Source organism: Urocitellus parryii, chromosome 2 (assembly GCF_045843805.1).
Source record: "Urocitellus parryii isolate mUroPar1 chromosome 2, mUroPar1.hap1, whole genome shotgun sequence".
NCBI classification, from domain to species: domain Eukaryota; kingdom Metazoa; phylum Chordata; class Mammalia; order Rodentia; family Sciuridae; genus Urocitellus; species Urocitellus parryii.
In genome coordinates, this window is record NC_135532.1 from 149710527 (window position 1) to 149724839 (window position 14313).

Consider the following 14313-nt stretch of genomic DNA (forward strand, 5'->3'; position numbering starts at 1 on the left):
TTGCTTAATCTTTTATTATTATTATTATTATTATTATTAGTTGTTCAAGACAATACAATGATCTTGACATGTCATACATTTGATTCAAATGGGGTATGAATTCTCATTTTTCCATGTGTACAGATTGCAGGATCACATTGGTTATACAGTCACGTATGATACATACAGCAATGCTAGTGTCTGTTGTATTCTGCTACCCTCCCTAACCTCCCCTCCCCCCTTTCCCATCATCTCTCTCTACCCAATTTACTGTGACACATTTCTCTCTCTTTTTTTTTCTCTTCCCCCTCACACCATCATATATGTATTTTGTATAACGATGAGGGTCTCCTTCCATCTTCCGTGCAATTCCCCTTCTCCCTCCCATTCCCTCCCACCTCTCTTCCCTGTTTAGTGGTAATTTTCTTCTCATGTTCTTCCTCCAGTTAAAAAAAGTTATTAAACTTTTTTTCATGGATTTATTGCTTATTTGCATATTTTCGCATTATAAAGTTAATCATTCTGATTTCTAAGTTCACTTATACATATTTCTACTCTTAGTTATATTTCTTTACCTGGTTACCTTCTTATTTTGGATTCTGGTCACTTCTATTCTAAAGTTTAGTTATGAAATATAATCCAGGATTAAGATGGTATCTAAATTTAGTTAACTTCTGTGCTATCTTCTATGCTTTGATTAATCTAAACCATTAATAAAGCATTTAAGAAACTTGAGAAGTTTTTTTGGTTGTTGTTGTATTTGGAAAGACTTATTAATAGCCTAAAAATAATTGAGCAGATTTTATTTTCATTATAAAAAGATACAACTGCTTGCTAGGAAATAAACTACATAAAATCATAACTCATTTAGTGCTTCCTTAGAGACACCCTCGGGCTGAGCAGACAGTACAGTAGTCTCCATTGCTTCTTTCTTCTTTCTTTCTTTCTTTCTTTTTTTTTTAGTTTTAGTGGACCTTTTATTTATTTATATGCGGTGCTGAGAATTGAACCCAGTGTGCCTCATGCTTGTTAAACAAGTGCTCTACCACTGAGCCACAATTATCCCTGGGCTCCATTTCTTTATCTAAGCCTATAAGTGCTAGCTGCTTGCTGTACTTGAATTTAAGTGGCACTAGTAATTTATTTTCTGTTTTTCCCCCCAGTATTTATCTCATTTTCTGCCATGAGTATATGGTTATCCATAGTCTTTTTGATTAATAGCAGTTGGTTTGAATATTTTATAAAGACTAAGCCAACATATGATTTAATGCTGGATATTAACATATTTTCTTGCTACTCTAGCATTAGATCTAGTTCAATCTATTAAAATAATGTAAAGAAATAGAGATGATAAAGACATAAGCAATAAATCTTTTCTTGCTTGAAAACTCACAGGTTGTAAGTATCTAACAGGTTTCTCTAGAGTCACTGTGATCTACTGACCCAAAAAAGATTGTGTGTGCAAGAACACATTCCCACTGTTAAAGAGTTCTGCCATGCAATAAAGAACTATTTAGACTTTCTGAGATTCCATATCTTTGAAAGAATACTCATATATTACATAGTCATAGAAATCAAATTGTTGGCAAATGCCAAAGATATCTGATTTCCAGAATGAAAGTTGTTATTTATTTCCATGCTACCAAAGGGTTCATTTATAATGATAATAGAGGATGAACTTTTTAGAGGATAAATATAGTACTTTGGTAGAGATTTGGGACCTATTTTTTCCTCATATTTATTTTATTGATTTTTTTTTTACTTACTTGATATTTACTGAACATTGGCAGTACTTATCTGATTTTCATTTTCATTTCAAAGCATTTGTTTTTGCTGCCAGTAATTCTCTGCAGTTTATCCTACAGCAAAGCAATTGCAAATTCTTCATTCTTCTCCTTTGCAGACATTTAAAGAGCAACAGACACATAGTATTTTACTCAGTGTGTTTATGTATTTGGATGGAGAGAAAATGTAAATGTGCCTTAAAGAATTACTCCCTGCCAAATTAAACCTGCCTCTTTGTCTTGTGTTTTCTGTTTTAGGTCAGATGTACCAACAGTACCAGCAGCAAGCCGGCTACGGTGCCCAACAGCCTCAGGCTCCACCTCAGCCACCCCAGCAGTATGGTATTCAGTATTCAGGTGAGCAGGTGTTGAAAGGGAGTTGTTGGCTTATAGTTTTTGGTCTGTTTCTGTACTCATGAAATTTTTAAGCTCTTCCTTGGATATACTTGATTTGTAATATTTACATTGTTATAGTAAGAATTAAGTATTAGGGGAAATATTTGTTTTATTTTAAAATGTGTACATAAATGTTTTGTAAGACAATATTTCAGTTTTTCAGTGGGTCCAATAAGACTTAGCAGATGATTCTATAGTTAACTTGTAGTATAGAAAAGCTTTTAATACAAAATATTTCTAACATGATCAGTTTCTCTTTTACTTAGATGATATAGAACTGAAAAAGAAATGGAAAATATTTCCCCAATTTATGTGCGACACATAATTCAGGCATATCTTAGTATCCACAGGAATATTAACAGTTTCCTCATTGGAAAAGTGATGTCATTAAATATAAACTAAATTAAGCCACTTAGGTGTTTGTTTCTGTAAGGTGTGTGGGAATACCAGAAAATAAGTCATAAAAATAAAATTATTTCAAATGGCATTCAGGGAACTTAACATTTTTTTGTTTGTTTTAAATGGATATCATTTAAGTATCAAAATTCCAGTTATAATTATGTAAGTTGAATCTTGTCTAAATTTTATGGAGTCTTGTATTACCAATTAGAGGCAAGGGTCAACAAACTGCTCTTTTTGTGAATGAAGTTTTATTAGGAAAGTTCATCACCATTTCTGTATTATCCATTGCTATTTTTGACATTATAATGGCAAAGACAATTAGTTAAAACAGAAACAGGGTGGTCCACAAAGTCTAAAATATTTACTATCTGACCCTTTCACAGGTAAGAGGGCGTTTTTCTTTTTCCTGTGAAGAAATTTGCTGACCCCTGACATAGGCAATAAAATTTTGTCATTAATTGGAGCTTGGCATATTTTATCACGTTCTTAGTTTTACTTGTATTAAAGAGATGGAATGAATTTAAGCTTAGATTATAGTAAGGGGAAGTTTATTTTTAGTTTATAGTCATTTAAACTTAAAAAGTGTTAAGTTTTATGATTTATGTAAATTTAATAGTAGAATATCAGAGCTAAAAATATGTGCTCATTTAATATAGGGATTTCAGCCATTACTCTGCTTCAGAATCACCTGAATAGCTTCTTGGTACCTGGACCCCATTCTCATAGATTTTGTTTCATTTGTTTCATAGTGGGACTCAGGCTTTGGTATTTTAAAAACATCACAAGTCATGTGTAGTCATTAGGGCACCACTGATTTGTCCCACTCACTTTTTACAGATGAGGCAAATAGGGTTTAAGGAGGTTAAGACTTGCAAAAGACATGTAGTCATTTGGTGGGGGGACTGGACTAGAACCAGTCCTTTTGACCTTGCAATTAAATACTTCCCTGTGGATTCTGCATTCTCTAGTCTAGACCAGGAGTTGGCAGATTTTTTTTTTTTTCTATAAAAGGTTAAAGAGTAAATATCTTAGACTTTGTGGACCATATGATGCTTTTCTTATTCATTGATTTAAAACCAAAACCAAAACCAGAATGTTCATTTCTTATAATTTATGATAATCTTCACCAAAAGCTGCTTATTTCAGGAGAGGAGTAGTAGTGGGAAACTAATACACATAATAGAAACATTGCCATATTTTGATTAAAAGGCTACTAATGAAATGACTTTTTAAAAAATACTTTTTAAATTGTTGATGGACCTGTTTTATTAGTTTATTTATATGTGGTGCTGAGAATTGAACCCAGTGCTTCACACATGCTAGGCAAGTGCTCTACCACTGAGCCATAACCTCAGCCTGAAATGCCCTTATGGTTAGTCCGTCTCTTGATCTGCAATTAAGGATTGGTTGTTTACTGACTCAGATTTTTGTGAGGATGAAAAGGCAGCTTTTCTCCCCGCCCCCCTCAGTCTTAAAGTTCAAAGTTTGATGTAGAGGGTAGGAGAAATTGTATGGCAAGATTTTATCACACACTTATTTTAGTTCAGTATTTAGATGCTATCATGGGTAAAATGTTTTGGATATTTGACTTATTAACAACTAAGCTTGTTCTTAATAATTTTAGTCAGGGTCTTCACTCTTAGTAAAATTTATTTTCAGATTATTATCTTTGCATTTCTGATCCCACTAGTCCTATAAATTTGAATTTAAATGAGAATTATGGAAATAGTCAACTTCATACTCTGCTTGAGACTGTTAAGTGGTGGTGTTGGTAACATTGGACCATCTTTGACACTGTTGGTTTGCCAGTTTCCCTCTGACCTTTTCCAGTTTTGTTCATGGAGTATGTCTTAAAGGTTTCTTTCATGAGTAGATTTTGAACCCAGGTTCAAGGTGAGTTCAGAATATACTCAAATTCATTCAATCCTTTTTTTTTTTCCTTAAATGCAGGGTTGTACATATTTTAATAATTTTCTTATGTATCTGGTATTTAATGCTGACAGGATTCCAGTCAATGGAGAGGTTTCATTGCAAGTAGCTGCAGGTGTGTTTCATGATAGAGATAAAAGTTTTCAGTGAAGCAGATTTTATTTTAAAACAATTACATCCTAAAACATAATTAATATAGATATTGATTTTGTGGGGCAATATGGTATGCATTTTGTGTGTTATGCTGTACTGCTAAGTCAGGCAAAAGCATCAGATACCAAATCTTCTGAAAATAGTACTTAATATTTATTCTTAAATGGTTTAGATACTCTGGAGTGAATAAACTTTAAAGCATTCATTAGTATAATAGGGTGTATTTATAGTATTGTTTCATATAAAAATATGTTCATTATCTGCAATGTATTTTTATTTGGTACTGTGTTCAATAGGTCTCCTCAAAACCTTGTTAATGACTATTTAGCTCTTATGTTTTTAGTCATCCTAGAAAGTATGATTCCTTAATAAATTTGAGCATCTACTTTGTATTAGGAATTATGCTAGAGCAGGAATTGCTCTCAAGAATTATATAGTCTCAAAGCAGAGCAGTTGTAATGAAAATACATATATAGTGATTCAGTTTAAGATTAGAGGGTTTATTTTGTCTAGAAAACTGTCTCTTTTAATAACTGGTCTTCAAATATTTTATGATGGAATCTGCATTTCTCATAAATGGATACTCATTGCATAAGTATTGTGAACAAGGTTATTAAGTTTTTAATCATTTTTGGTCCATAACAGTAAGATTAATTCTTTGGAAAACTTGCATCAAAATAAAAATAAGATGTATATGTTATTTTACCTTTTCAGCTAGCTATAGTCAGCAGACTGGACCCCAACAACCTCAGCAGTTCCAGGGATATGGCCAGCAACCAACTTCCCAGGCACCGGCTCCTACCTTTTCTGGTCAGCCTCAGCAGCTGGCTGCTCAACCACCACAGCAGTACCAGGCGAGCAGTTATCCTCCACAACCTTACACTACCCAAACGTCTCAGCCTGCTAATTATACTGTGGCCCCTGCCTCTCAGCCTGGAATGGCTCCAAGCCAACCTGGGGCTTATCAACCAAGACCAAGCTTTACTCCACCTTCTGGAAGTACCATGACCCCTCCTCCAAGTGGGCCTAACCCTTATGCACGTAACCGTCCTCCCTTTGGTCAGGGCTATACCCAACCTGGACCTGGTTATCGATAAGGAGGCCAGCTACACTGATGAATGTAGCTGCTAGCTGTTTGCCTCCTAAAAGACTCCAATACTATTTTATTTTAATTTGTATTGAAGTTAATTCAAAAGGCAGAGCATTTTTTGATATCATTGTTGCTGTTAATTGAAAGTATAATTTGCTAGAACAAAAGACCAAAATGAAAGTTGTTTTTCTTCCTCCCCTGCTTAAAAATGTAGCAGCTTTCTAGTTATTTTGGAACACTACATTTACATGTGTGTAAAGTGATTGGCTTTCTAGCTTCCCTTGTCCAGAGGATATTAAAATGCTAGGTTGAGGTTTAGCCATCATACTTGGCTTTTTACTATTAACATGATGTACTAAAGTAGAGACAATGACTAGATATTATGGATAAAATGTAACATTGATAGGTTAATAAAGGTGATTGAATCCATTCGTGGTCTTGTATTAATTTTGTTATTAACATACATAAGAAAAATCATGTTTTTAAACAGAAATCCTTACTGGTGTTTTGTCTTAAAATGTTTATACTTCATTCTAATTTACATGGAGAGAAATTGCCCCCCCCCTTTTTTTTATTCTTTAAAAGAAATGTATTCAACAACCATTCATTTGAAACAAACTAAAATAGACTTCACAGGAAGATTGATTAACTTAGGACATACAATAACTGTTATATTGGGGTGGGGATTCAGAGACCCTAGTTTACTTTGATTTTTCCTTATGAAAAGTATGTTTGTGATATCTTCTAATGAACCATTTAGAAATAAACTCAAGTCTTAAAAAAAACTACATCTCTTTATTGAAGAATTTATAGTTGTTTGAAAAATACAGAATTTTAGCATTGATAAGAATGAAGCACATTGAAAAGTAAGCACACAAAATGAGGGTAATGATGCAGCATTCCTATTCCCAGCATGAAGGAAAGTAATATCTTTTAATGAAAATGAAGTTAGATTTTTATTACAGCTTGAGTTAAACAGTATTACAAAAGCACCCCTGTGATTCATTCATAGAAATCTAGCATAAATATATAGCAGATAGTCTGTAAAATTGTAGAGATCTCGTCATGCATTATCTTTTCATGCTCAGACTTCACATATAGTCTCAGCATACAGCTCAAATAAAATAATAAACTGTTGCTTAAAAGGGATAATTTTGATAGTATATTCAGACACATTTCTTTTGAAAGTATATCATTAGATTATCAACCCCATTTTTAGCTGAAATGAAACTTACTGATTCAAATGAATTTTTTCAGTAATTTGTAGAAAATTTATGAAAATTATATTAACAGAAAGTATCTATTCAGGAAATCTTTTCAGCTCATAGTAAAAAATGGAAGTTTAAATAAACGTGAATAGTAGGACCTTTTCCCCTCAGATATAATTTTTCCCCCTGAAGATAATTTGATCTAATAAGTTAAACTAAGTAGAGTTTCATGGAATTAACTCACCAATAGGAAACAAACACACCAATAAAAGGACATTTTTAAAAAGTATATATAATAAGTTTTTGATGTTAATTTTGTTATAAAAGTATCTCAGAACATTATTACAACACTGATAAATAATATACAAATGATCTCTTAAAATACCATGAATAGGGAGCCAGCTTCCCTAAAAATGTTATTGTTTAATGTCAATATCTTGCTTTCTTAAAATGACTTTGTAAAACCTGATAAATATTCTCAGCAATCCTTTCTAATAATAAACATCTAATATTGCTGTTAGATTGCAGACGTTTATACATAGTAAACAAAATAGCTTTAAATGAATGTGACAAATACCATAGTATTTCCACCAATATTTTTTTCCATAATGAACCAGAAGTACTTTGGAGCATGATTGCAGCATCTACCATTTTCCAGGAATTGTAGTCCCACATTCATACCACTGGACATAAGTGATTTGGGTGTGGCCACCTATTTCTCCAAATTGGACAGGTTCCTGGCGAACTGCTCTGAAATAGCCTAAGGAGGAAAATAGTTTTGTTTAATAGTTGCTGTGTTTTATTTTTGCCCTCATTGCTCATAGATTCAAGGATAGTGCTGAATGACTGAAAGTTACTCTGAAGCAAAGTAATTTGGAAAACTTAAGAGCAACAGAGGCCCTGGTATCTTTCCTTGGGTATGGCTCCTTAATCATAGGACCTGAAAAATTTTTGACATTTGCCTTAGCAAGTTAGGATGGAATGGTTGGTAGTATCTGAGAGCAGTTTTAACTGCCAGTTAATATATTCATAGACCTTGTTGTCATCTTTTAGTATGTGGATATTCTTAAGTACCATTGAATGAACTGTTACTGAAAAGTCTAACCAAATGATTGAAAAGATTTAAAGAACTTCCTGGTGCTTCCTGAGTAATTTGGACAATTAATTTACCCACTTCTGAACTACTTAAACAAGGATTAAATTAATTTTCAGTCTTTTTTCAATCCATTACATGGCTTGGTGCTAGAGTGTCTTTAGCAAGTTACAGAGGTTATTAACTTCTCAACAAAATTGTTGTATTTTATTTATGTATTTATAAGGCAAATAATACTGTTTTTTTATATATAGTAGCAATACAATTTACTTCAAAAATTTTTAAAAGGAATAAAAAAATAATGCAGTTATGCATAATAACAAAAGCCATAAAGTTAATCATGAATGATTTAAGTTTGGAGAACACTGATCTCTTATAGCTGTTTTTGCAAATATAGATTTTCTTGGAGTACATTTGTACATGTCTGTGTAACTTTCCTTGGCTTTAAGTAGAGAAACTTAAGTTTATTGCTTTTTCTAGCCAAGTAATTAGAGCAGTAGTTCTGCAGAATTCTTTTTAACTTGATCACTTTCTTCAGCTTGATTTCTTTCTGAGTTAATCTGGAAAGCTCTCTTGCTCATGAGAAGGATCAGAAAGCATACCTTCCTTTGTGGGTAACTGGTCAGAAGTGAGTTGCTGTCCTGTGCGTCCATCTAAAAACGAATCTACAAACTGGCAGTGATCTTCTCCATGGCCTCTTTGATCGCCAATGTTATAAAATTTTCCTGAAGAACCAGAAATTAAAAGAATGAAATATTGCTTTGATATGTGACAATTCTGAAATAAATTGTTTGAAAGAATCATCTTCCTGTTCTTGGATATTTCCCCCTACTCCTGTATCAACCTAGTTCAAGCTACCAAAGTCTCTTGATTCAACAGGTGTTCCTATTTCATTCTTGTCTCCTATCTGTTCTTCCTTCCCTCCCTTCAGAGACTGATTTTTAAAAATGCAAGTGAGATGTTACTACCCTCCTTAAACCTCTCCAGTGGTCTCCCACTATACTGAGAATAAAACTTAAAACTCCTTACCTGATTTCAAAGCTCCATGTATTCAGCCCTGCTTGTTTGATGTTCCCCTGTCTGTACTACAATAGTGGAACTGACCAGGTGTATTCTGCCTCAGTCTTTGCACTTTTTCTTTCCCCTGTCTATACATCCGTTGTCCCCCTGACCTTTGTGTGGTTGCTTCCTTCTCATAATATTATTATTAGCAGAAGTGATACCTTTTCAGAGAGCTTCCCTAAAACCATTCTAACTAAAGGCACTTCCAATCCTTGTTGAGCTGTTCTCTCACTCTTTTAAAAATTATCTTCAAAGCACCTGTATAAAATTCATATTTATTTATTTTTTGTGTGCTTCTACTGAGAGAAGGAAGAGAGAGAGAGAGATGTTACGTGAAAGCAGGAATATGTCTTGTTTGCCTCTTTGCCATCAGCACCTAGAAGAGTGCCTGGCATGAAGTATATAGCATTTGCTAAGTGAATGAAAAGATGCATGTTTCTATGTTGGTCATCCTTGCATATTTGTTAAAAATGTTTATGAATATAGAAAATTACAACTACATGAGGTTAGAGCCCTTTTGGTATTATAAAGATGAAATACTCTTTCCATGATTATTGTTAGACACATTTTTATTACTAATATGTTTTTTATCCTAGAATGTTTGTAACAAAGGTAGATGAATATGCTAGTGCCTGTACATTCAAGTTTGCCTTGATAGCATTGTTTCAAAATTGCATTTTCATTATTTACTTCTTAAAAGCATCTTTTAAGTCCTTGTTTTCTAGCAGTGTGACAATTTCAATAACATTTTTTTCTCAGGAAAACTAAAGATGCTGAATTACCCCCTGGTTCCTGGACTTCTCCATGAAAAAACCATGTTATAAAACACTGCAAAACATTCCCTGAAGGCAAAGGCTAAAAATAATGCTGGTTGCCCTGCTTACCTGTGAGTGAGTCGCTCAAATAAATCTTGTATCTTAGAGAGTTGCACAGTTGCACTCCAACAAATTTTTTATACCACGTTCTTTTGACATACTGTTTGCCCTTACATTCTGAGTAAGAGTCTGAATTAAAGGGTCTTTCAGTCCAGATGGCATCTCTTCCTGCTGCATAAGCAAAACACAGTTTGAATTTAGTATCTTGATTCTTGGGTTCTGAGGGGATGTCCTAAAAGCTTTCCAAAAGCAGTCTGCAAAGTTCCTTGCCAACTTGTTGGTACCTGTTTTTTTCCAGTACAATTATTGGATCCCAAAATACAAAGGTTTTAAAAAGTAAATCCAAAATAAGTTCCTTCCTGTCAATAGTAACAGTGAGAGAAATCTCAGAACAGTGTGTTTTGCTGTTGAGTAACCTCTGCAGTGCTCGATGCTGGCTATCGTTGAGGAACAAATTTAGGTTTCCTTTTTGCAGAATATAAAATTTAAACAACTGCTTTAATGTGATATGTTATTAAAAGTCGAAATGAGACGGTTTATCTTTTTTTAGTTTTACTGGGGGGATGGTGGTTCTAGGGATTGAACCCAGGCGCACTTTACCACTGAGCCACATCCCCAGTCCTTTTTTGTTTTATGAGACAGGTCTCTCCAAGTTCCTAAGGCTTGCCTCAAATTTGAGATCTTCCTGCCTCAGTCTCCCAAATTGTTGGATTTACAGGTATCTACCACCATACCTGGCGAGGGTAGCATATTTTGACTTTGTTATTGAACAGAAAATTTCAGCTTACATGATAATATGTGTGAAACCAAGTTTTGAAATATCTTGACTTGCCCCTAGAACATCATAGTCTCTCAAATGTTAATCAGTGTATTAGGTAAACATTCACACATGATCTTCTAAGAGTCTAAGTAGTAAAATAGTGAAATCATCAATTTTGCTGACCCTGTTTAGTTCGGTCAGTTTAGAAAAAGCATGTAGTTGTTCACTGAGACACTTACCAGAAACCGGCTCACTCACTCTTGGGTCCGCTGAGAAGAAATGACAAACAAAAGGTCAGCTATTATTAATGTTAAGTCCTAACATTCCAGTGGAATGTTGAAGACAGATGCTTACTGTTATGTCTTATTGCAAAATGGTACCCTCTTGCTGAAGACTTAATTTGCAAATTTGTTTTGAAAATAGTTCTTGATCGAATCATCTGCCAGATCTTCAGCTGTAGTTTTTATGTGTGATTTGATAGTTGGGAGACTGTTGCTATGCCAGCCTTCAATTTTGAAAGCTTCCTTTTAGTTTCACACAAAAGCAATTCATGGTAAAGTCACCAAGATGCCATGAACATTAGTTGCTATAAAGTTTATACAAATGTATGTGCCAATGTTTCTTGGTAAGGAACTGGAGCTTCTACTGTCTAGGAGATTTCACAAAACAATCATAAATTCCCTTTCTTTTTTTTAAAATTATTTTTAAAATACACAACAGCAAATGCATTACAATTCTTATTATACATATAAAGCACGATTTTTCATATTTTTGTATATAAAATATGTTCACACCAATTCATGTCTTCATACATGTACTTTGGGTTTTTTTGCATTAAAATATACCACAATTTTTCATATCTCTGTTTGTATATGAATTCCTTTCTTGATGTACTAATATTTTGATTCTAGGCATACAAAGGAGCATTTGTTCAGATTTTTGAATATAGATTATGCCTTTTTTTCTCATATCAAGGTAAAAGAGGAAAAACCAAAGTAATTGCTATAAGGGTACCTTCATCAATTAGTTTTTTTTCCTCTATGGATTATTATTTAGGAATTCAAGCTTAGCTGGGTTTCACATGAGCTTCCCATGCAAAACATTGTTCCCACCATGCCCTTTACATCTTTGTTGATGGGATTACCTGACTCAGTACTAAATGCCACTGTGTTGCTGGCTGGGCCTTCACCAAGTGGGTTTTTGGGTTTCACCTGGAATTCATAGCTGTGTAGAGAGAAAAGTAAAATATTATTGAGGGGTAGGAAAGCAGCATTCTCTTGCTGTACTGACATCCTTCCTGGCTCTATTTGAAATTATGATTACAGTGAATGGTAATATTCTGGAAGTAAGTTGTGGGAATAATAATGCTTTCTTAATTTTACTTTCAAAGCATCTAAGGTTTTGTATAAGAAAAATATTGTTAATAAAAAGATGGTTGTCTTTTTAAAATTAGAAATATTTGGACAGGTTGGGAATAGATATATAGGAAAGTGTGTGCTGAACCAAAGTTAATTTCAGCACTGAGAAGCCTTCATTTCTTTAAAATGTGTCAGCTACTGCCTGGGACAAAGAAATGGAAAAGTCCCTTTTTATTCCCTATTACCAACACTGGTATAACCTTGAATTTTAAATCAGTGTTCCTAAAGTGGTATTTGAACTACTTATATCAGAACCACAAGAGAGAGTGGCAGTGGGGGAAGTTTGTTTAAAATGCAGATTTCCTGTCCAGGACGGCTACTGAGTCTCTAAATCATTCCAGGAGGAATTTGCAATACATTTTTAGTCCTATACCCACTGGTATTTGAGAATGCCTAGACTAAGCTGTTGGGCACAGATACCCATGAAAAAGTTTCTTTTCAAGCCTGGTTGTAGCTCCTGGGACTTGGGTCTCCATGTATCACAGGAAGTCATAGTGTCCAGAGAATGGCTGGTAGTATTGCTCAAATGGAGCACAAGCACAGATAGACTTTTCTGCCCCTCAGTAAGCCAGCTTCAAATTGCTAGGCTCCTCACCCTTTGTTTAAATTAAAAAAAACCCAAAAAACCCAAGATCCTTTAGAATTATAGGACTTTTCTATCCTTAAGAATTATTAAATTGTGCAGTATCTGACAGATTTTATTCATTAAATGCACAAGCAGAGAATACTTGTAAGAAATTTAAACAGTATCGGGCTGGGGTTGTGGCTCAGTGGCAGAGTGCTTGCCCCTCACCTGTGAGGCACTGGGTTTGATCCTCAGCACCATATAAAAATAAACTAAATAAATATATTGTATCCATCTATAACTAAAAAAATATTTTTAAAAAGAAATTTAAACAGTAAAGTGATTTGCCATTTGCCTAAAAATGATTTCCTTTCAGCATCAGACTTAGCAGCAAAATAACTGAATTTAAAACCACCTGGAGTTGGCTGATAGTACTGTATGAGTTCCAGAATTGTACATGATTTTTGGTATAGATGGTACCAAGGTAGCATTAGAAAAAAAAAAACTTTTTGAGTCTCAAGGAGTCACTTTCTTGATCACTGTGGCATTTCATTAAAACACTGTTAGACTCTAGTATAAGATTCTATCATTACAACAATGGCAAACACTTTTCAAATGCTTACTTTGTGTCAAATAAATTAGTCATTCTGCATATATAAAGTAATCCAACACACAAATCCTGTGTGACATTATTCTAAACTTTAGCTGAGAATAATGGGGCCCATAACTATTATATAATTATTGTCTCTGCTTTTTCAAACTTCAAAACTCTGTGAAATGGGAATTAAAACATTTCTTTTCAGATATTTAATGAGTGAATGCAAATGAAAGCATTTTATAAATGGAACAACTGATGTAAGGTCATTGACATTTACCATAAGAAATGCTGACATGAAAGCACATATGCCATTTCAATAAATAAATCACATATACATCAGGTGTTTTCACATGGACTTTTTTTCTAGAGATTAAATTCTTCCTAAAAGGCCTAATGCTCTCAAAACAAACTGACAAAAACAAAGTTCATAAAACTAGTGAATTGAAAATGGAAGGAAAAAAATTCACCGGCATCTGGAGTTTGATTCAAGTGGAAATGCATTTCACATTCATTCCAGGCCATTGCCATCAGTGCTGTGTCTTGGCCAAATTGGATTGCTGAAATCATCTCTGTGTCTTTTTATTTCACAGTTATTTACATTTAAGCTTCATTTGTAGCATGCCCACAAATATTCATAAGCTACTTTTTCTGGTTTTTTTTTTGCCAACATTTTATGATACTTGACAAGTTATGAAGAAATGATTTTAAACTAAGTTTAATTAACAACACAAGGGTATTTTTTTGGCTGAATAAACCCTATATAAACAAAAAAAAGTTTGTGATGGCAAAATCTTTCCCCTCAAATACTTTTTGATCATGAAATGAACACCATAGGTCTGTAACATCTCAAAGAAAATATTGATTGTACTTAGGATAAGCAGAGGATGCTACTTAAAAGTTTTTTAGCCAATGAAGTTCTTTGAAATTTAAAAATAAACTTCAAATGGCAATTTTAGAAGCTAAAGTTGAAAACATTCTACAAATATTTGAACGAAAAGTCA

General features: G+C 33.7%; 2 protein-coding genes across 8 annotated transcripts in view; one reads left to right on the forward strand and one right to left on the reverse strand.

Annotated features, from left to right (window-relative positions):
• Positions 1–6162, forward strand: part of Tfg (trafficking from ER to golgi regulator) — a 36599-nt gene extending 30437 nt beyond the window's left edge. For all 5 annotated transcript variants that reach the window (XM_026402400.2, XM_026402397.2, XM_026402401.2 and 2 more), the window contains exons 7-8: positions 2022–2120; positions 5358–6162. In XM_026402400.2, coding sequence (XP_026258185.1) covers positions 2022–2120; positions 5358–5740 — 482 coding nt within the window. In that variant the 3' untranslated portion in view covers positions 5741–6162. The remainder of the gene's footprint in view (positions 1–2021; positions 2121–5357) is intronic.
• A 798-nt stretch (positions 6163–6960) lies between these two features.
• Positions 6961–14313, reverse strand: part of Abi3bp (ABI family member 3 binding protein) — a 233185-nt gene continuing 225832 nt past the window's right edge. For all 3 annotated transcript variants that reach the window (XM_026402395.2, XM_026402396.2, XM_026402392.2), the window contains 5 exons: positions 11876–11955; positions 10971–11000; positions 9981–10142; positions 8637–8759; positions 6961–7701 (listed from right to left, as the gene is read on the reverse strand). In XM_026402395.2, coding sequence (XP_026258180.2) covers positions 7586–7701; positions 8637–8759; positions 9981–10142; positions 10971–11000; positions 11876–11955 — 511 coding nt within the window. In that variant the 3' untranslated portion in view covers positions 6961–7585. The remainder of the gene's footprint in view (positions 7702–8636; positions 8760–9980; positions 10143–10970; positions 11001–11875; positions 11956–14313) is intronic.